The sequence below is a fragment of the Polyodon spathula genome, chromosome 4 (assembly GCF_017654505.1).
Source record: "Polyodon spathula isolate WHYD16114869_AA chromosome 4, ASM1765450v1, whole genome shotgun sequence".
NCBI classification, from domain to species: domain Eukaryota; kingdom Metazoa; phylum Chordata; class Actinopteri; order Acipenseriformes; family Polyodontidae; genus Polyodon; species Polyodon spathula.
The window spans coordinates 20,678,696-20,699,525 of record NC_054537.1 but is presented as its reverse complement, the minus strand read 5'-3'; the positions used below and the strand labels follow the sequence as shown (position 1 = coordinate 20,699,525).

Below are 20,830 nucleotides of genomic sequence, written 5' to 3'. Positions count from 1 at the left end.
TAATAAAATGGCCTTAAGGATTGGTAGCAAATAATGAGAACAGCCTTACCCCTCTTGTAAGTCGGTGCTTCTGTGGGAGAGTAAAAAACAGCAATACTTCCCCCAGAGCCAACTGAAAATAACAAAATAAGATATGTAGGAGGGACAGGTACAACATTATATAAAAGAATACAGAACCACCTATCAAGCATAAGAAATAAAAACAGTAAATTAAACAGCAGTTCAACACTTTAAAGAAATGTACATAACATGAATGACCAACAATTTGTAGCTTAGAAGAAATGTAATTAGATAATGTGCAATACAAAAGCATAAAGGAAAATAAATGGATGCATAGACTCAATACCATGATGCCTAGAGGTTTAAATAGTAAGTAATAGTAGATAATTACATAATGAACTAATTAAATGACATCACAAACAAATTAATATATAAAAATAGAAATAATTGAGTGGAGTTGCATTGGCATCAAAAGCCTATAAGTTCCTCCAGTTTGTTTTTAAACAGACTTTCCCTTGACAAAGGTATGTTAAACATACTGAAACATTGGGAAGTTGTTCAAAGTGACATTACAGTTAAAAAGTAAGGCTGTATTTAATGTATACCCCATAATTTACCATTAAAGTAAGTACAGTATTTATTGAACGTACTCATCACTTTAAGGTAATGTTGCATTTTGCTCACCCAAAATACATTTTACTCACATAGTGTCAAGGAGTGCTGGGGGTGCGGTAGTAGGCCTCCATCACATACAGGGGTTATAGTTTTGTTCAGTGGCTTTCAGCACCCCCGCTATAAAAATTCCTCCAGCGCCTCTGATAGTGTCTACATTGGAAAGTAAATTACTCAATGACCCAAAACCTTATATGGAGCGCTGTGTGTGTAATATGTGTGTGTGTGTGTGTGTGTGTGTGTGTATATATATATATATATATATATATATTATATTATGTAATATATATATATTATAGAGGATATAATATAAATACATTTTTTGTCCTCTGGTATTTCCCTCAGATTGAATGTAAAGCAGTGATGGTGTTTTTCCACTACTGCGTCATGTCAAACTACTTCTGGCTCTTTATTGAAGGGCTCTACCTATTTACCTTGTTGGTGGAGACCTTCTTCCCTGAACGGCGATATTTTTATTGGTACACAATCATTGGATGGGGTAAGACAAGAAAGCTGTTAACATTCTACTTGAGAAATATTTGAAGTGGGAAACATCAGCATTATATATTGTGTATGCTCATGTTTGATTGAAACAATTTGAAACATAAATTACTGTACTGTAATAGACAAACAGTAAAGTAATTTATGTTTCAAATTGTTTCAATCAAACATGAACATACACAATATATAATGCTGGTGTTTCCCACTTCAAATATTTTAATTTATGTATGATTATTTTATTTTACTGTCCCCTTGCCTTTGATGTTTGCATGTATTCTGATTGGTTCAAACTGCAATTACTCAAATACTGTTTGAAGATACCTACACTTTAACTGACAACAAACCCTTAAAATAAACGATCAATTCTATTTTAATGATCTATACTGTATTCTCAATGCTGCTAGTGCTGCTCCACATGAGTGAACCTTTTACCATCACATACATACATATATATAGTGGTTCAATCCAGGGAAGCTTGGGTGGAAGCATTAGTAACAAACTGATTCCAGGGCATTGGTATGCGCCTTGTGCACTTGCGTCCGTCACGTCAACCCAGCGTTATCAAAAGCAGTGTGAAATCAGGTACCCGACCAGCATGACACCAGGTCCTGACCCGTGTAAGTTTTGACCTGGGTAGAGCATGCCAATGTAAAAGGGGCTTTACTTATCCGATCTTGTAAAAGCAAAAGGAATTCATCAGAAATCTGTGTTGCATTATTTTATTTTAACCACAAGAGGGAGCATGATGGTTTGTTTTTCACAGTATTCCCCACATAAACGGCAGACCCTGTTGACTTATTAATGAAAAAAAAAAAAAAAAACTTATATTTACAAATTTTATTTGATAAATGTGCTTAGTCTGTTTTGGTAAATGTAATGATGTTTTGAATACATAGCACCTCTCTAGACTGTTGACTGTTGTTCAAGACAACAGCAGCAGTCTAAAACAATTTCCTGAATAGTGGCTGATTTATGGATACGGCCAAGCGTACAAATGGCTGTCCCATACATTAGAATGCATATAATATGTGCATTGTAAAGCATAATTATCAATATTAAATCTGTGTTCACAGGGACTCCTACTGTTTGTGTCACCACCTGGGCTGTGCTTAGATTACACTTTGATGACAATGGGTAGGTACTTGTTTAGGTATTTTGCCATTGAAAATAATGTATTATATTGTTTGTTATGATACATTTCAGTTTAATAGCCCATGTATCAAACTTAGATAAAACATATAATACTATTAGAATAAATCTTTGCAGTGTGTCACTGCATATGTGTCACTTCTAAAAAGAGAATATTACAGAAATGTGACTGGCCATATTAACCATGGAATCGTGTTATACCATATGACTTGGGTTTTCAATTGTTTTTTTCTCAAAGCACCCTCCAGGCGGTATTGTGTATCTTAAAGTTACAAATACAGTATACTGTGCATTAACACATGTCTCTTGGAATAGTACATTTTAAAAAGGGATAATTAACCAGAAGAAATAATTTACTAAGATAAATAAGATGTATCTTGTATATACATCTATTCATACAGTAATGTGTTGGAGGTGCAATAACCATGCTAGAAAGAGTTAGTTCCAGTGTGTTTGTCAAGTCACTCTTATTGCAATGAGCTGGCTAACGGCTTGCTAATAATAGACAACCCCCCATCCCCACATTGCAATAACACTAAACATACCCCAAAGCACAACAAGAATGATGTACTCTTCTCCTCATTTCTAAGTTGTGTCCAGGGCTTCCAATCAGCTTTTCTTCATTTTTATTGACTATAGTAGGGTGTCCTGTACTGCCACCTATCATCTTTGCACTACTTTCTTTCCCTATATGTGACAGTACATAAATACATACATAAGATACCTGAGGCATCTTCCACTCCAACCTTTGGCACTGTTTTGCTGACACAAGAATTTTGTCCAGTCAGCGCCAGTCAATAGCTGAATCTATGAATAAAATGCTGTGGTTTTGAGTTTTTAAAAAGGGGGACTAGAGACCAGTGAAGTAAAACTGAAAGGGCATTTGAAAACAACATAACCATTTGAAAATAATATAACCATTTTAACCGTTTGATTTCTTACTGAAAAGAAAGACATCATACCTTTATTGTACTGATCTGGTATATTTTTAGCATATACCGACTATACTGCTAGAAGTGATAGAACTTTTTCTCCTGGCGAAAGTATCCAAGTGAAAGTTGAAAAAAGCAACTCCCTTGTTGAGTCATCCTACAGTGTGATGTATGAATGAAAATACCAAAACAAATCAGGATTATGTTGAATATATTGCTGCGGTATGGACAATATAGGATATAGCAAAGGTTAAGTATGTGTTTGTTGTAAACAGTGTAGGGGGATATGTAACAGTTTAACCATGTTTAGTGAAAGACATTTGAAATTTAAATTTTATATTCCATTCCATCACCTCAGACTGTTTTCTTTTTTTAAAGGTGCTGGGATACGAATGAGAACACTGCTCTGTGGTGGGTGATTAAAGGACCTGTTGTTGCTTCGATTATGGTAAGTAATTTAAGAAAAAAAGAAAGAAAAGATATATAATTATTATATAAAATTAATGTTCACTTCTCTGCAGCATAAATTCTATTTTTGAATAAAGGTTAGTTTGTTGTTGAGGTATGTATTTATTTATTTATTTTTGGATAACTTTCTACAGCTAGTGATAGAAAACAACATAATTTAATTACATTAAGTGTTGTAGCTATGTTTATAAAGACAATTTGGAGTATACAAAACCATGAATATAGATTTTTATCATGTTTTCTTTGACAACTCTTATAACGGTTTACTATGGTAAATTTGCACTGTAATTTTGTAGTTTTCTAATGCTTTTCCAGAGTTTACCACTGTTTACTACAGTTTACCATGGTTTGAGTCTGCTTTACCATACCTCTCTTGGATTTACAATGTTTACCAATTTTTAACATGCTTATTACACTTTGCTATGCTTTTACTATGGTAATATTGTTTAAATGAACAACAGCTTTATCTTAATTGTTTTACTTTTAACTGGATAGAGATCACAAAACAACAGCTGGTGACTATGCATGCATTTCTTTCTAGATAAACTTTGTTCTCTTTATTGGAATTATAATTATTCTTGTGCAAAAACTACAATCACCTGACATTGGAGGCAATGAATCCAGCATGTACTTGTAAGTATGACCTATCCAATATTTTATTGTTTCAGGACAACATACACATGAGAAAACTGAAAATACTGTTTATGGAATTTCAGAATTGGTACACAAGGGCCTCATTCACTAAGCATTTTCTACACCGTTTCTTTCTACACTGTTTCTTTCTACACCGTTTCGCAGTGTTTTCGTTTTCTTCTGGTCGAATTAAACATATTTTTCAAATTAACCTTAGTCAGCAATAGCTGTCAACATTTGTTTCAATGAGGTTTAACATATATACTAATGTTGTGCGATTATCCTCGTTACATGTAGCTCGTGAATAATTAAACCTTGATTTTTTTTTTTTTTTCTCATTCACAAATGAGTTCACCAGAGGAAATTGAGTCACTTTCTCCAGGTTGGTTTCACCTACTCGAAGCATGGGGATTTTTGCGAACATTTACTTAAAGGGTTGTGTTTTATCTTTATGTTGCAGTACTTACCATGGCTTTTATGTACTGTACCAGAAGAAGACTTTAGCTACCAAAATTGTGCCAGTAAAGTGCACCTTTACCAAGGGTATTTTTTTTTTTTTTTAAATCTAGAATTAGCACTTTAGACAATAAAATAATCGATAATTATAAACTAAACAGACATCGATTTTAGACTTATGTCAAGAATTAGCTGAGGCCTTACAGTGCCAGACTAGAGAAGCCATGCTTTGTCAGTGAAAAGCAAAGTGATTGAGCAGGTGTCTAAAACCGATACGAAGAGGAGGGCCTTTGACGAAGTGAGAACAATGCTTCGATCCCAGGGAGTGGACAACTTTTTGGTGTATCCAGCTGTACTGAAAGTCAATTATGGAGGGGAGCATCTGTCTTTCACTACTCCTGAAGAGGTCGATTGAAACCCTCTGTGCGCAGGGCCCTGCGCTTCTCATTGCTTAATCCAGATGAAGCGTCGGTATCGATGAACTAGCTTTGCTGCAGATTACTATTTTTCAAATCTCAATGTAGGGAGGTGGAGGCTGGGATTTCGGGGTAGATAAGGCACGGAATTAGTGAGTGAGAGGGAGTACAGATTTTAACTGTGACTTGAGATTTATCATATGCAGAGTGTTCCTTCTAACTCTTTTTATTATCCTAAATTTTTGTAACCATGCTCCCCTCTGTTTCTTTTACTGATTTTGTCATTACTATCCTACTGTCCTATTGGATATTGCTATATGACGAGTCCCGAGTCAGTGAACTTTCTGAAAAAAAGATTGACATTGCATGCTTGCAGGAAACTCATTTGGTTTTAAGTGATGTTGCTTGTTTTCAAAATAAACTACAAGGTAATTGCATATTCCTCTGCTCAGAATAAACATAGTCCATATTCTTGCCAAGAGACAGCTATATCTCAAAATTCGTCTTCAAGTTAATGACTCGGAGGGGAGATTTTGCTATGTGACTACACTGTTGAATAACGTTGAGGTCTGTATTGCTGTTCTCTATGCACCAAATATCTGGTCTTTCAACCAGATGAAACATGCATTTGCCTCACTGGGGAATATCCCTGTTATATTTGGTGGGAGATTTCAATTTGCTGTTCAATCCAGTGTTAGACACAACTTGCCCTTCAGCCACACATTATCCTAAAATTGCTTAATTATTAAACTAATTTATCTCCTTTTCTTATATCTGGTTAAACTGTTTACATGATATTATTTCTTTGGAAAGATGTACGGCTCGGCTACACTTATTCTTTTTTTTTTTTTTTCTCTAACTATTATGTTGTATTTCTGTATTAATGTGACATTTTATTTACTTGTACTGTCTCCCCCTTTCTGTAGTCCCAAAGGGTGGGGAAAACAAAGAATAATAATAAAGATAATTGTTCACACAAAAAAAAAAAAACAATGCTGCTTCCTTTTTTGTTGAACATTAAGGGCAGGATTTTCAAAAAACAGTGTTATTGTATCAAACTTGTGGCATAGTAATGAGAGCTTTAGTAGCAAGTGATTTTCAAACAAAATGTGTTAATTAAATCAATCCATTAATGCTTTGAAATTGAGTAGATGAGGCCGCTAATGAACGCATTTCTCGTTAAAAAACATAATTGTCGCATGTCACGTACATCATTTCCTGTCTCAACGACTAAATAGGGAGAACTCATTAATCAAATTGCATGTTAATGAGATCAAGAAAATTGAATGGAAGCATAATTCGCTGTTATGGAAACTACTAGTGTACAGGGAGGCGGCTCTCCCACCAGCAAGCAGCAGCCAAATGGAAATAAAAAATAATGGGGATATCTATATTGTATATAATTTGTAAACGTCATTTAAAATTGTGCATTTTGTCATGCAGATGGTACAATTATTTAGAACACTTATGAAATGTTGATTTGTGTGGCTTGTGGGTAAAAATCGAACGCAAGCCTGGATTAAATAATAATAATAATAATAATAATAATAATAATAATAATAATATAATAATAATAATAATAATAATAATTAAACCCCACTAGTCATTTTCATGGGATAATTTGACTGTAATCCATCTGTGTATATTGGTTGGAATTTCTTATGTTGGCATCTAATGTTGTATGTATTTTATTTTTAGCATGTACAGTTGTAGGCTGTAAATAAGTAAGTTTGAAGTGCCATTTGTGCCTGCAGTTGTTAGTTATTCTACATGTATAAGATGTATGTAACACTTCCTTGTGTATTCATTAAGCTTTTAAAATTACCATAGAACTCCAGGCTTAATCCAATACGTAATACACAATTTTCTTTATAAATAAACTCGACATGATTACAGTATTATAAGAAAATGTCCCATGCAGAGAAACATGTGAAAGTGAACACTGTACGCAGTGTGTGCTGGTCTGACAGCATTTAGGCAAATTCCATGTCAGTGATCTCGATCACATTCCTAGTGTGTCTGTGTGTCCTTGTATGTTTGTTCTTTGATCTTGTTTGGATTAGACACAGGTGTTAAAGCCAAGGACGCATTACAAATCTGAAATCACCATAAGAAACTTTATTGTAATATCTAATGTGCTTTTTTTTTATAGCAAGATTTCAGTTGTATAATTCAAATAACATCTATAGTAAAGATGAGCTCTCATATGTTTTCAAAATTCAAATAAATTCAAATTGCATTGATAATTTCTTGGTAGTAATATTACACTGGGTGCAAATAACGGTATATCATTTTAGCAATATAAGAATCATTCATGTCAAATGGTTAAAAAGAGTGAATAAATCTCATTCATAACCACAAGTATAGAAAAGGCTAAAATATTTTCATAACTACAAATATTGAATTATCTAGGTAGCCTATTAACTCTGGTCCTGTACATTCTCTATGTATCATTGGTGTCACAGCTGCGGTCTGTTAAATGTCTGTTTCAAGGTGAGTTATGTACTCTTTCATTAATTAAAAGTCTCCTTTTCCAAGTGCAAATTAACTCCTGATTTAAACTATGACAATTAACACAGATTCACTTTTAAATTCCCACACAAACAAAAGAAATAGTCGCAAGAAGCATTGCTCGTTAAGATATTAACATTATTTCGTAAGTCAACATAATTTCGGAAATCACATTAGGACGATTATTTAATAACGAAATAGGCACGATGACCACTCGAAAATGCCAAAATCAACGCTACACACCGATTTCTTGATTACCACTGGAGTTAACATTTACAACCTTTTGAAAATCCTGCCCTTATTATCTTGCCATCTTTTTTTAACTTGAGTTATGTTTCTTTTCATACAAGACACATCATTACTGTTGCTTGTGACCGATTATTTTTCTTTTTCCCTTGGTTCCATCCTGTGAGCCTTATACTTTCTGAATCAATATATATATTTTTTATAATAAGGGACAAGTTCCCCAACCGCACTACAGATTCTTCCATTATAAACCTGGCATCACAGGTTTGGCCTTTTCGAAATATTGTTCTTCCTCCACCTTTTTTTTTTTTTTTTTTTTACCAAAAACTGATAAAAATGGCCGAAAAATGTATATTTTGCCACATTAAATAGAGTAATTTAATTTAATTACCTGCAGAAAATCAGATATATTGGGTTTGTGAATTAGAGGAATTAGGTATGTGAACATTTGTTGAATAAATTGTTAGATTTTTTACAAAGTGAATTTCATTTTAGTGAATGAGGCCAATAGTGCTTCTCATTTAAATATTTATGATTTGTACTAAACATATACTCACAGTACATGTAAATGGGTATTGGTATTCTGGAAAAATAATATATTTATTACTACTTTAATTTGATTATCTTTACAGCATTTGCCATATATAAATATCAAACAGTATCAACAAAATGTTTTTTCCATGTGTATGGTTTTAATAGAATAGGCAATGTTGGTTTTTTGTGGGTTTTTTTTTTGGCTGTTTTACATGTGTATACAGTATAATAGCTTATGTATGTGATTTATGAAAGTGGAGTGCTGTTCATCAGAACTGCCCCTGTAGTAAAATATATTTAGAATTTTGTAGGATCACTTTTTTATCCTTAATTTCAAACACCCATGTATACTTAATAATACTCTTATTTGAATCAAATCTTATATCAGATATGTACAAATTATTCAACTTGTATGCTGCCAAAGCTTACAGTATGCGAAAAGTTGCCTTATATGTATAATTAAAACTATAACCTGTGAAAATTGTAGTGTTATTACTTTTATTATTGATACATTATACATTGACGAGCAAAAAAATATAAGTATTTGGAAGTAGAATCTGCATTCTTCATCATTTCAAAACACATAAAATGATTTGCTAATATTTCATCAACAGGCTGTGCATGACAATGTTGTACTAATTTTAGCTCTAATTTTAATGTTATTACATGTTTGTATATGTTTCAATTGAAAAAAAAAAATATCCACAGTATATATGTCTATAAATGAAAATAATAGCTTAAATGTGTTTCATTGTTGTCCATGTTTGTTTGTATATTGCCCTGAGATATACAGTATGTATAATTATAAACACATGATCTGGGTTTATTGAGCACTTGGACACTATGTCATAATTCTACTCTGTGCCTCATAGAATTAACCTGCTCAATGTTTTTTGAGCCTAATAAAACTTTTGGCAAAATTAATACATTATTATTTTCATTTATAGACATACATACTGTGGATATGTTTTTTTTTTTCAATTAAATGTTAAATATCAAGAGATTTTTTTTTTCAAAAATAATAACTATTATTCTTATTCTTATTACAGTGTGTATGTGTGTGTATATATATATATATATATATATATATATATATATATATATATATATAATTAAATAGTCCCTCGAGTTGTTTGCTGTGTTGCATTTGCTGCCTCCCATTAACAGTTAAAATGTACGTGTCCATTGAACAATGCACAGTACATGTGTATCACATGTACTTCTCAGTGCTGCATCGTACCCAAAGACGGCCCCCGGAACTGAAATAATACTTTTCTCCATGGTGAGAAATTAGCTAGATAACTGCAGAAAGTATTGGACTTGAAGAATAACTCATGTTTATTCTTACTCTAGTCCTGTAGTTTGATGAAAAAGTTTTTTTTTTTTTTTTTTTTTTTTTGCAGGTTATTTTTTAGTTGCTGTAAGCCTACTTGGCATTTCTTCTACAAATTTAGCAAGCATAGGTAGAAAAAAACAGAAACAATTGTATACGACAAAAACCACAGACAAAATGACTGGTTTTGCCTGACAGTTAAACAATCAGTATATTAATGTACTTCACATTATAACACATATTCAGCTGGTTGAAAGAGTTTGCACATATTTCAATTTGTGGAGCTGCCCAATTAGTGTTTGAACAATTTCCAATACTTTCCAACGCAGAATGCATGATATCACCACTTTTTGAAGGTGCTTTAACCTTTCCCTTGCTATCGTTATGAATCTCCATCACATCATTCCACCTGTGCATCCTGTTTTAGTCTTGACAAATGACAATAAAATAAACTCATAAACATGCATTCGGCTAATTTGCGTCATTCCTCCAATCAGTATCTTGCTGGAAAGAAGGGAGAAACATGGGATAGATCATAGGTAGGTATGATTTTCCATATGTTACCAATTAAGGGAGGAAGCGAACGTTGCTATATTGCACTGTCGATGCTGCGTGTTCTGATAAACAGCACTCCACTAAAATGTTCATCAAATGTGCCTCTGTGAAAGAAGAACACACCTCCAGGAATAGCCATTGTCTTGCTGCAAGCATTGTGCCCTGTAGTGCTACAAGAGGTGAAAAAATAATTAGCCCCATTTACAAGAGAACATGAAATACAATGATATCTAATTACTTTTAGCAGTGGATTGCATTAGTCCACATTTCAATTGCTCTCGATAGATAGGTTTGCTCACTTACACAAGTCACTTAAATTAGAAAGACTGACAGAGCTATGTTAAAAGCTAGGGGTGTGCCAAATAATACTAACGAGTATATATAACAAGTAATTTTGCTACTACTTGTTGTTCTGAGATTTTTTTTTTTTTTTAAATCGGCTCCTGGATTCAATAGAGCAGTGATGACTGTCAATCTCAGGTCTCAGAGTCTAGAGTCTAGAGCCAATCCGGGGGAGGAAGGAAGAGGTACCAGTGTGATACAGTCTCTGACACAGTGGAACTAACCATCATTCTGAGGTCAGGCAGACCAAATGTTAAGCTCAGGATCAAATTATTTTCAGAAATATATTACTTTCACTTTGGAAAAGGGATTTCCCAACAACTTTTTTTGAAAAGAATGTTATTTATTACATTATACTTTAAAAAATAATAATAATTTAAGTTGATATTGGGTAAGGTAACTTGGTGATTTTAGCCTTTTTAAAGGTTAGTATATGACTAGTATATAATTTATTTTATCCTCTAACTCCAGGTACTGTGAGCGTCCGTCCTTCATATTATTAGAACGCCCGCCAGCACCGGTGTCTTTTTTTAGTTGTGGTAATCATTATCACATCAACATATTCAAATCACTCTTCCTTATACACAGAAGGGATTCTCTTGACCTGGAAGTGGAAATTATATATGGTTATGTTTGAATCATTGAAGCTGTCCATCTTTGAAGTACACCAAAACAATAATGGCTGTGCCTAAGAGAAGAAAAGTTTTATCGGTTGAGACTGTTGCTCAGATGGTTTCAGAAATTGATAATGAATCAATCTTGTCTGCCTCGGACATCAATTCGGATGAGATACAAGAGTTTCAAGTAAGGGAAATATTGCAAGAACAAATATACTGCTGATATGCCAAACGTATATCCTGAAAGAAAACGGTATGCTAATTTCTTTTACAACCCCTTATATTTGTGGAAGTAAAACAAGAAGTTTTACTTTGCAAAAACTGTCAAAAACGTGTAATTATAGTTTTTGCTTTTTTTTTTTTAGTTATGCTTATTTTAATAAAACAGGCAAAATCTAAATTTTGGAGGTCTAAAGGGTTACAGGTGTCTGTGATGGACTTCACATATTTTTCAATGCTTTTTGGGATCTTTGTCTAGCAAGAACAATCATTTTGTGTGCGGCTAAAAGCTTCTGGAACTGCTCTTGAAAACTGGCTGTTTCCTAGGTGATGAGGATTTCGAGTTGTGGAAGAGTAAGCTGATTCAGGTTGTGAAACTTGCAAAGGCTGCAGGGGGCAGTGGCAATGTGAATGAGGGTGGCGATGCTGCTAGTACTGAGTCTGACACTGATGGTGACAGTAGTTCTTGCACCTTCAGCTTTGTGTTGATTTTTCTACAGAGCAAAAAGAAGTCCACCATCTCAGCAGCAGTCCAACGCAACACGGCCCTTCTTCTAAAAGCTTGTCAGAAAACAAGATTGCCCAGTAGGGTGATCCTAAGCTATATTGGTCACGAAAGGTATCATGCTGGCCTGCACTGGCAGATTTGACCTTCTGATTTATGGTATGTCCACAACGAGTGTCTAGTCTGTGAGAGTATGCAGAACAGCAGGTTATGTTTTTAGTTCACACTGTACCTCACTGGATCCACATCATGTGGAGCAATTCGTTTGCGTAAGAGCACTCACTTTCAAAACATTGCATCATTAGTACAAGTACTGCAGCATCGTCACACCAGTTATTGTTCATGAAAATAGTACTTAGTAGTTTTGTTTGAAAACAGTTAGACAAGACTCATCCTAAAAAAAAGTGTGTTCCTGTCTTCTTTAGAACTGCGAGCCTGTCACCAAAGTTCATGTTTTTGTGAGGCGTTCATTTAATTCAAAACAAATGAAAAACTTTCCAAATACAAGCAAAAACAATATTTCACTTGTCTAGTGCACAAATATTTCTCTCTACATAAAACTCAAAAATAAATGACACATTAGGCCTTTGAAATGCTCAAAATCCTTGTTAAATAAACATTAAACCACTTTCTGGGTGGAAATCAGTGCCAGAGAAGCAATTTAATGGCACTTCTGGTTTTACCATGGTCTATCCGATGATAGCATCCAAGTTAAATCTGAGTATGAGTATTTGTATTGGTTTCTGTGTACGAGTAATGGGTTCTTTGCACACACCCATTAAAACCATTCTTGGAATGCAGAACAACTCGGGCTGAGCTGTTGTAAACTATTCAGATTACTCAAATTACTAATTTTGTTTTTTAAAAGGAGAAAAATCGCTGCTAAAATACAAAACTATATAAAAAAAGTCACAGAAGGTATTTAATATAAGGCATTTTATATTGGTTAGGGGTTTTATTTTATCTTTGGAGAAATTGAAGTTTCTTTTAATGTTAGCTTGCGTAGTTCAGGAGGCGTGCAGCAAGGGGGTTTCCAATTTCTTGTCAATTAGTTCCTATTTACTATTTAAGCCCTGATCACTTACACCTTTGCTGTCTAGCGTTTCGTTTTCCTCCTCCTCCCCTCCTCCACCTTCTCTTACATGCCTTCTCATCGGTCGTCTCTGGGGGGCAAGTGATCATCACTTCCCCGACCTCAGGGCAGGCTTCAGCCTCCCTTGACCTTCAGGGGGGTTCTCACTGTGTGAGTCAGAGCGGACCCCCGGCCACACTCTGTTCTTTCGAGGCTCCTGCGCTTATCTTGCTTCACTCAAGGCTGTTCTATACTCTGTCTCAGTTCAGGACATGGCTACTCATGCTCGAGTCCCATACTAACCTCTATGCCTTATTCTTATCTCAGGTCCCAGGCAGCGTGAAGTCTCTGCCAATTGGGGGTCTAACAAGCGCCCCTTTACAGAAGTCTCAGATGCTGGGTACCTCTCCCTCTCTATCTCTTTTCGTGTCCCAGTCTTTCAGGACAATCTTCCTCTGAGGGGCGGCTCCACGAGTCATAACCCTCGTATATGTTTTCGGTTGCTAGGTCCGTCGGCCCTGAGCTCGTGTCGGCATCGCCGCCCTCAGTCAGTGACCACTTTCTATCCTAGCTTTCATGTCTAGCTTCGCTGGTCTGCTACTAGAGTGGGCCTCACCTGCTCTTCTATCCTAGGTCCGGTCCTTTCTAGCTGGCACTCTGTCCTACTAACCGTTCCCTTCTGCTTCTTCTGCCCTCAGCTCACGCCTCGTGAACCGTTTGAGAAATTGAAGCATCACAAATGGCTAATCAAGCTAAAATGCAATGGTTTGACTGAAACCTTACTGTTACTTCCACTGTAGTAGACCATCATGTTTAAAATGTCCTTCTGAGTTTCAAGATACATTTCAACAATTACTTTTGCAACAAAAAATGTACTCAAAAAAAAAAAAAAGGTCAGTAGCTGAACCTAAAACACAATCTTGGTAAATTTCTTCTCCACTTTGATGTATGATAGTTTAAAAAATATTGTAATAGTTATTAATTGTGAAATGCATTATTTGCCTCCTTGAAATAGATTTAAATAAATACATTTTAGGTTATGTAAATGGGGTTGAAGTGTTTTGGGCTTATGCACTATATATTATATTGAATCATGGGGAATAATTCTGACATCTTAAGAATTCCTCCCAAACATATTATCTTTATTTTCAGCTTGCAGCATAACAAATATACAGCATTTTATTCCTCATTCCATGCCTTTTTAAGAGGGCAGTATATTTTCCATACAACCAGTGCCTTCAAACAAATGTTAACAACTAGTTTTTCCATGTGTTTCTTAATTGATTTGAGTTAACACAATGATCAAAAATGCGATTAATTGATTTTCCACACCTACTAGTAAACGAAGACGGGGAATATAATATATATCATATATATATATATATATATATATATATATATATATATATATATAGATAGATAGATAGATAGATAGATAGATAGATAGATAGATAGATAGATAGATAGATAGATAGATATATAGTCTTTGTTTTATTGTGTTATATTAGCACTTACCTCTGTGTAAAACTTACCTTTTGTAGTTATGTCTTTCATATGTTTATTTACCGGGCTGAAATTTTGATTGAAACAATCAAGCATAACAATCAATGCTTTTAGAATACTGTGAATCAATGTTTATGTGTTCATTTAACACATATCCATCTGTTTGTGTTCACTTTGACCTATTGCTTCTTCTTTCTTTGTTGTTTAAAATAAGGACCTTCTGTCGTCTGTTGCAAGGATTGTGTCAATCAATTTGGTCTCATTTCAGTATTATGTATAATCTTGAAAATGCTAACCTTGTCATATTTAGCAGCTGTGTTCAGAAATGCTACTGTAAGCCTAAGAGGGCTAACCAGCATTCTTGCAAGATGTCAGAACTATCTACCATTACCCTGTAAGTGGAAGTACTTGTCTAACATTTGGTGTTTTTGTGAAGCATGATTATCAGGTTACATTTTCCTGACATTTCCCTTTTTCAATTGCTCATTCTTCACAATGACATCCTTTTTTGTTTAGCATATTTTACCCCCGTTACTATATATGAATTTGCATTTGTCAAAGCACCTATTTTTGAAGATGAATACATGTCTTCCATGTATCATTTCAAAGATAGAGATGGCACTAACAGGCATGGCAGCGTTGCTGCAGATCATCTTAATGATGGTTTCCATCAGGAAATACATTGATAACCAAGAGAAAGAATGCATGATAAAAAGTGAGAGAGATCTGTGTTGCAAATATTGTAGCCGTTCTGTGGTGTGTTTGTACAAATGTGGACTCAGTCTCAATAATGTGAAATTTGGTTGACAACAAAAAATGTTAGAAAAGCATATGTTTATCCACAACATATAATTTGTGGAGACTTGATTACATTTAGATGTACATATTTTAACAGTTATGCCCATATTCTGAATTGTCAAGTTTAGTCAGAACCCCCCCCCCAAAAAAAAAAAAAAAAACAAGAGCACATCTTTAATGCAACCAAATATGTCAGGTTATTTTAGGGTCAATCTCACCACTTATGTTACATTTCTATCTTCTGCCTGGACTACTGGTAATTTTAAATCAAATTGGAATCCAGCCTGTTTACATTAGTAACAGATCAAAAACAAACTTGTTCTAGGACTCTGTCAGCTCTGGTTAGGGGTTGTCTGGTAGGTATTGAAATCTCCAAATTCTTTTGATCGAGAGAGTGACCCTTTCATTGTGCATGTGCAAATGATTTGTAGAGACAAGTGAAACAGAACCTGTCAACAGCCTGCTATCTAGCTGTTAAGCTCACTTTTTATAGTATTCACAACCAAGTCAATGAATACCGGAAATAATCCAGTTGCATAAGATGTACTTTTACAGCCCTGCTCCAGATATGACATCCCCCTCTCTAAGGGTACACCACCATGCCTTTCCAAATCAGACCATGACATACACAAGCTAGAAGTGCCTGCATTGTCCTTTAATTATGTGAATCTTAAAATGTATGTATCATCTTCTATTGCCTTAAACAATCCTACCCAAGGTCTTGTCATGTCCCCTGCCATTATCATCCTTTTATATTCCTGAAAACTTTTACATTTTGTCTTCGATATTGTGTGTGACCTTTGTTAGGTACCCATCCACAACCTATAAAGTATTTTTTCAATGCAAAATCATAATGCATATTGTTCCTATGAATATTATATAAATGTTTATTGTATTGTGCAGTCCTCTTGAAGTTTGTCATTCTATTCATCTTTGTCAAATTGAATGTGTGTGTACATATAACAAAATAATGCCTACAGATAATGCAACACTCAGTCCACATGGTTAGATTATTATAATTTTAGGTAGTATTTGAGATGATAATTTAATTCTTAGACTATCTCATTAAGTGTGAATATCCTGTGTAGTTTTATTTCTTTAGTGGTTAAATGTTATTTTAAAAGCAAGAATATTGTTCATATTATTTTAATATATTAGAACAGTGTTTTAATATAATGTTACGTTTTCATTGATAAAGGCACCATCACAAATGACAGCCTGCTTCACAAACCACAGAATATATATTTTTAATCACGAAGGCTTGTGCCCTGTTGTCACATATATGAAACTTAAAACTAAGAATTAGTGACATGCAAAACCACTGGTATCAAGTCACTGGTAAAATGATTTTTGTAATCACAATATAGCCCTCAGAGGACATTAGTCCACATTACAAAATCACCTCACAATTCGACAGACATGTAATGGGCAGTCTTGGCTTGAGACTGAATGGAGCCATTACTGTATGTGATGTTTGTTCACAAAGCTGGAAGGGCTCTTGTAGGCTGTCTAGACAGCGCCATTATTCCCCACCTCACAAAAAAGTTGCCATCAAGTTAGTGTTGATTGACAACGAATGATTGGCAAGAGGTATACTTGTCCTATTGTTGCCTGTGGTTGAATGGATCACCCATTTCCAAATACCCATTTCCATTTTTATCATCCTCTCAAAGAGAGAAAAAAAACACCCCAGCTGCAAGCCATTCATTTAATGTGATTCTCTTGTTTTACCAGGAGACTGGCCCGCTCAACTCTTCTGCTGATCCCACTTTTTGGAATTCACTACACAGTGTTTGCCTTTTCCCCCGAGAATGTGAGTAAAAAGGAACGGCTCGTCTTTGAACTTGGTCTCGGATCATTTCAGGTGAGTACGAACTGCTTTCAATAAATGATGTGAATAATACTGTAAGTAGGAGTGTGACTTTAATGTACACCATTTGTATACTACCATTTTTGCTGGTGTGGAGTTGACTTTTCAGTAAGAGTAAAGAGGAACATTCTATTGACAGATTTACACCTTTGTTGCCCACGAACAAGCAAACTTATATTATATATGAAAAATGTTTACTATTTAAAACCGAGTAGGAATGCAACAGACCACACAAAATCTAGAACTAGGCAATTCTTATAAGTGTATAATTTACCACAAGTTATGCAAATTCTCGCTGAGACTAGAACTAGTGGTCTTGGTCAGCATGTCCTGGTTTTAAAGTGAATGTACCTTATACACTAGGCCTTCTGTCATATCTCTACATTTTTTTAATCGTTCCCTTGATGAATTGATGGTTCGGAAATGCTGGTTGGGCTGCTTAAGGATCCTTCACTAATGAGGAGGGTAATTTTAACATTCAGAGCATGGTTGGGGTCTCCAAGTGTTGTCCAAGGCATTGTACACAGCGTTTGTTGTCCAAGGCATTGTACAGAGTTTTAAGCTTTTGAAAAATAAATCAATACTGTTTCCAGTGTGTGATTTCTGTTTTGTTTTGTTTAGGGGTTTGTTGTTGCAGTTCTGTATTGTTTTCTGAATGGGGAGGTAAGACCAACCATTTATCTTCCTTTGTTTTACCTACAGCAGGTTCACAGTTGAATCTCTACATTGATCAAACAGACATCTGCAGGTTCATTACTGGTTAATAATGAGCCTTAGACTAGTCAGAGTTTCATTACCACACAAACACTCAATATTCTGTCTGAAGTCCATTTATGGAAACAAAGAGGCTTATAGCACTACAAAGCCTTCATAGCAGATCAATTTATAGTGTTTACCTGACATTCTCTTAATTCAAAATCCATAGTATTGTAATCCCTATTGTATTGGTATATCTATAACAACAAAGTGAGTGTTTTTGAGTTTACTGTTTACAAATGTGATCACAAAGGGTTTGAATATTGATTTAGATAAAAATGAAAATAAACATGTTCTAAATTATTCTTAAACAAAACGTATTAAAAGTGACAGGGATCTGTTTTACAAATAGTATAGCTATTCTGAAGTATATTTGTAGTTCACAAAAGTAGATTTAGTCTCAATAATGTGAAATTTTGTTGTCTAAAAAAACTTAAAAATGTGAGAAAAGGAATTAGTACTAACATTTTGTTAATGTAGTTTTAAAAAAAATGAAATTGCAAACATTCGCATAAGGAACCTTTTATTATTCGCCTCATTCCTTAGTTTGGCAATGTTGACAATTGTGAATCAGCGTGCACCTCTACAGCTAAGTACATTAAAAAATGACCTTTTCAAGTTTCTCCCTAAAGGTGCAGTCAGAAATAAAGAGGAAATGGAGGAGCTGGAAAGTCAACCGGTACTTTGCTGTGGATTTGAAACATCGTCATCCGTCACTGGCGAGCAGCGGAGTGAACGGGGGGACGCAACTGTCAATTCTGAGCAAGAGCAGCTCTCAGATTCGGATGTCGAGCATAAATGCGGAGAACCTGCCGACATGAAGTGTTAAAGGGTTCCACTGTAAATCAGTCCTGCAAGAAGTAAAAGCTGGCAGCACCACAATCCTGGTGCCTAAGAGTGAGATGAACAAGAAAGAGTAAAGAAAGGATAATTAATGTATATATCATACTATTAAAAGATACATCTCATTTTATGAAATTCTGCACTCAGATTAAATTCATCTAATTTCAGGTGATGTAATGTGTGTAAGAAATTAATATTGTGTGTTATGTGGTGTGCAGTCATCAAACACTAGCTTACATTCTCTTAAGATGCAGAATCAAAACATTTCTGAATGTTTCTACAAATGCATATTATGAATTTACAAAAATGATCAGAACCACTAAGTCTGGTAGACATAGCCAGTTTTGTTTTCAAATGTGAAATGAGAAACCTGTTACCTAAATATCAGTGGGTTAGTTTGTTTGCACACCTTAACCTTTCTTGCCAACATAACCTGGACCTTAGCATCTGTAAATACATATTTCTGAAGGGGAATTGCTTAATTATACACTGCTTTCAATATAAACAAAATTTGTTTTTTTGTTCTCCTTTGTATGTACTGTGGATAGAAGTGTTAAAGAAGAAATGTGTTTTTTCTCCTAGTTTCTAGAAAAAAAAAAAAAAAAAACACACATATTAACCTGTCTGATTAAGTAGTTGGCAAGCTTGCAGTAAATGTTCTGACTTTAAGACAGTTGTAATAAATGTACTGACTTTAAGCCATGTCTAGAAAGACTACCATTTTCAGCTTGACTATAGCTTGGAGCCTATAAAAATACAAAACCAACAACACAATTGTATGACAGATCAGCAAATAATTTTTACGGTGATTTGTGTGTATTTCTACAAGCTACAAGAACGACAAACCCAGTCAGAGAAATGCTTGTTTGCTATTGAAGCCAATATACTACAGATATCAATAAAGGTATTTGAACAGTTAAAAATATCAGCTGAGTTTATTGTGGATATGACCATATATATATATATATATATATATATATATATATATATATATATATATATATATATATATATATATATTACTATAAAAACGTGTACATACTAGTGTCATTGTAATAATGTAGCAGAAACAATTTCTGCTTATGATGTTTTATTCAACAGAAGCAACAAACATTCAACAATTTTAAATGTATAGTTTTGGTCTTTGCAGGGCATATCTGTGCAGTATATAGCACTGTGTCTAAATGACTAACAATGTGCCTGTTGAATGTGTTATACTGTATTAATCAGGAGAGAAAAGTAGCAGGAGGCTGTGGTTCAAAGTGCTGACTTTAAGTGGTATTGGACTTGTAGTGATCTATTTTAATGAACTAAACGGTGGTGGATTTAAAAACCACCCCCAATTTAAACCAGCTATATAACGAGGGTAGTGAGATCAGACACAGAAAAAAATAAGTCAACAAATAATGTAACTGTAAAATACATTTGTTGTTCAGTATTGCTTTACAGATTTTGTATAAAAAAGGGCAAATACTCGATGCTGCAGGGGAAACTAAATAACGCACCAGCAGTAACTACTGTATTGCAAAACAAAATGGTATTAGCAAAGCAAAAGTAAAAATAAAAAATAAAAAAACAGTGACTTACTTTTGTTGTTAAATACAGTAACATACCCTGCAGACAGCCAGTTCACCTCTGGAAAGGATTCAGTTACTTTTTCCTGCTTCTTCTTATGCATGTCTATGTTCTGAAAGATGTGCATCATACTGTGACTTGCCAGCTTTCAAATCACATGCAACATTCACTTGTTAGCTTCACTATTCACTCGCTCAACAGCTTTCAGCTTTTCTTCAAAAGACACATCCTTTCATTTCAACATTTCTGTCCTGCAAATGTATGCAGCCAGATTACATTTTTCATTTATTCACATTAAGCTCCAAGCAGCAAAATGTTCAACTG

At 34.5% G+C, this 20,830-nt stretch overlaps 1 protein-coding gene across 4 annotated transcripts in view; it reads left to right on the top strand.

Annotated features, from left to right (window-relative positions):
• LOC121314304 (pituitary adenylate cyclase-activating polypeptide type I receptor-like) overlaps window positions 1-19,863 on the top strand; it is a 57,504-nt gene extending 37,641 nt beyond the window's left edge. Inside the window, exons 8-15 of one of the 4 annotated variants that reach the window (XM_041247412.1) lie at window positions 1,018-1,171; window positions 2,247-2,307; window positions 3,633-3,702; window positions 4,264-4,355; window positions 14,975-15,058; window positions 17,197-17,326; window positions 17,954-17,995; window positions 18,721-19,863. In XM_041247412.1, coding sequence (XP_041103346.1) covers window positions 1,018-1,171; window positions 2,247-2,307; window positions 3,633-3,702; window positions 4,264-4,355; window positions 14,975-15,058; window positions 17,197-17,326; window positions 17,954-17,995; window positions 18,721-18,909 — 822 coding nt within the window. In that variant the 3' untranslated portion in view covers window positions 18,910-19,863. Of the gene's footprint in view, window positions 1-1,017; window positions 1,172-2,246; window positions 2,308-3,632; window positions 3,703-4,263; window positions 4,356-14,974; window positions 15,059-17,196; window positions 17,327-17,953; window positions 17,996-18,707 lie in introns of all 4 variants that reach the window. The other 3 variants (XM_041247410.1, XM_041247414.1, XM_041247413.1) reach the window with 3 other exon arrangements.
• Window positions 19,864-20,830: the final 967 nt, after the last annotated feature.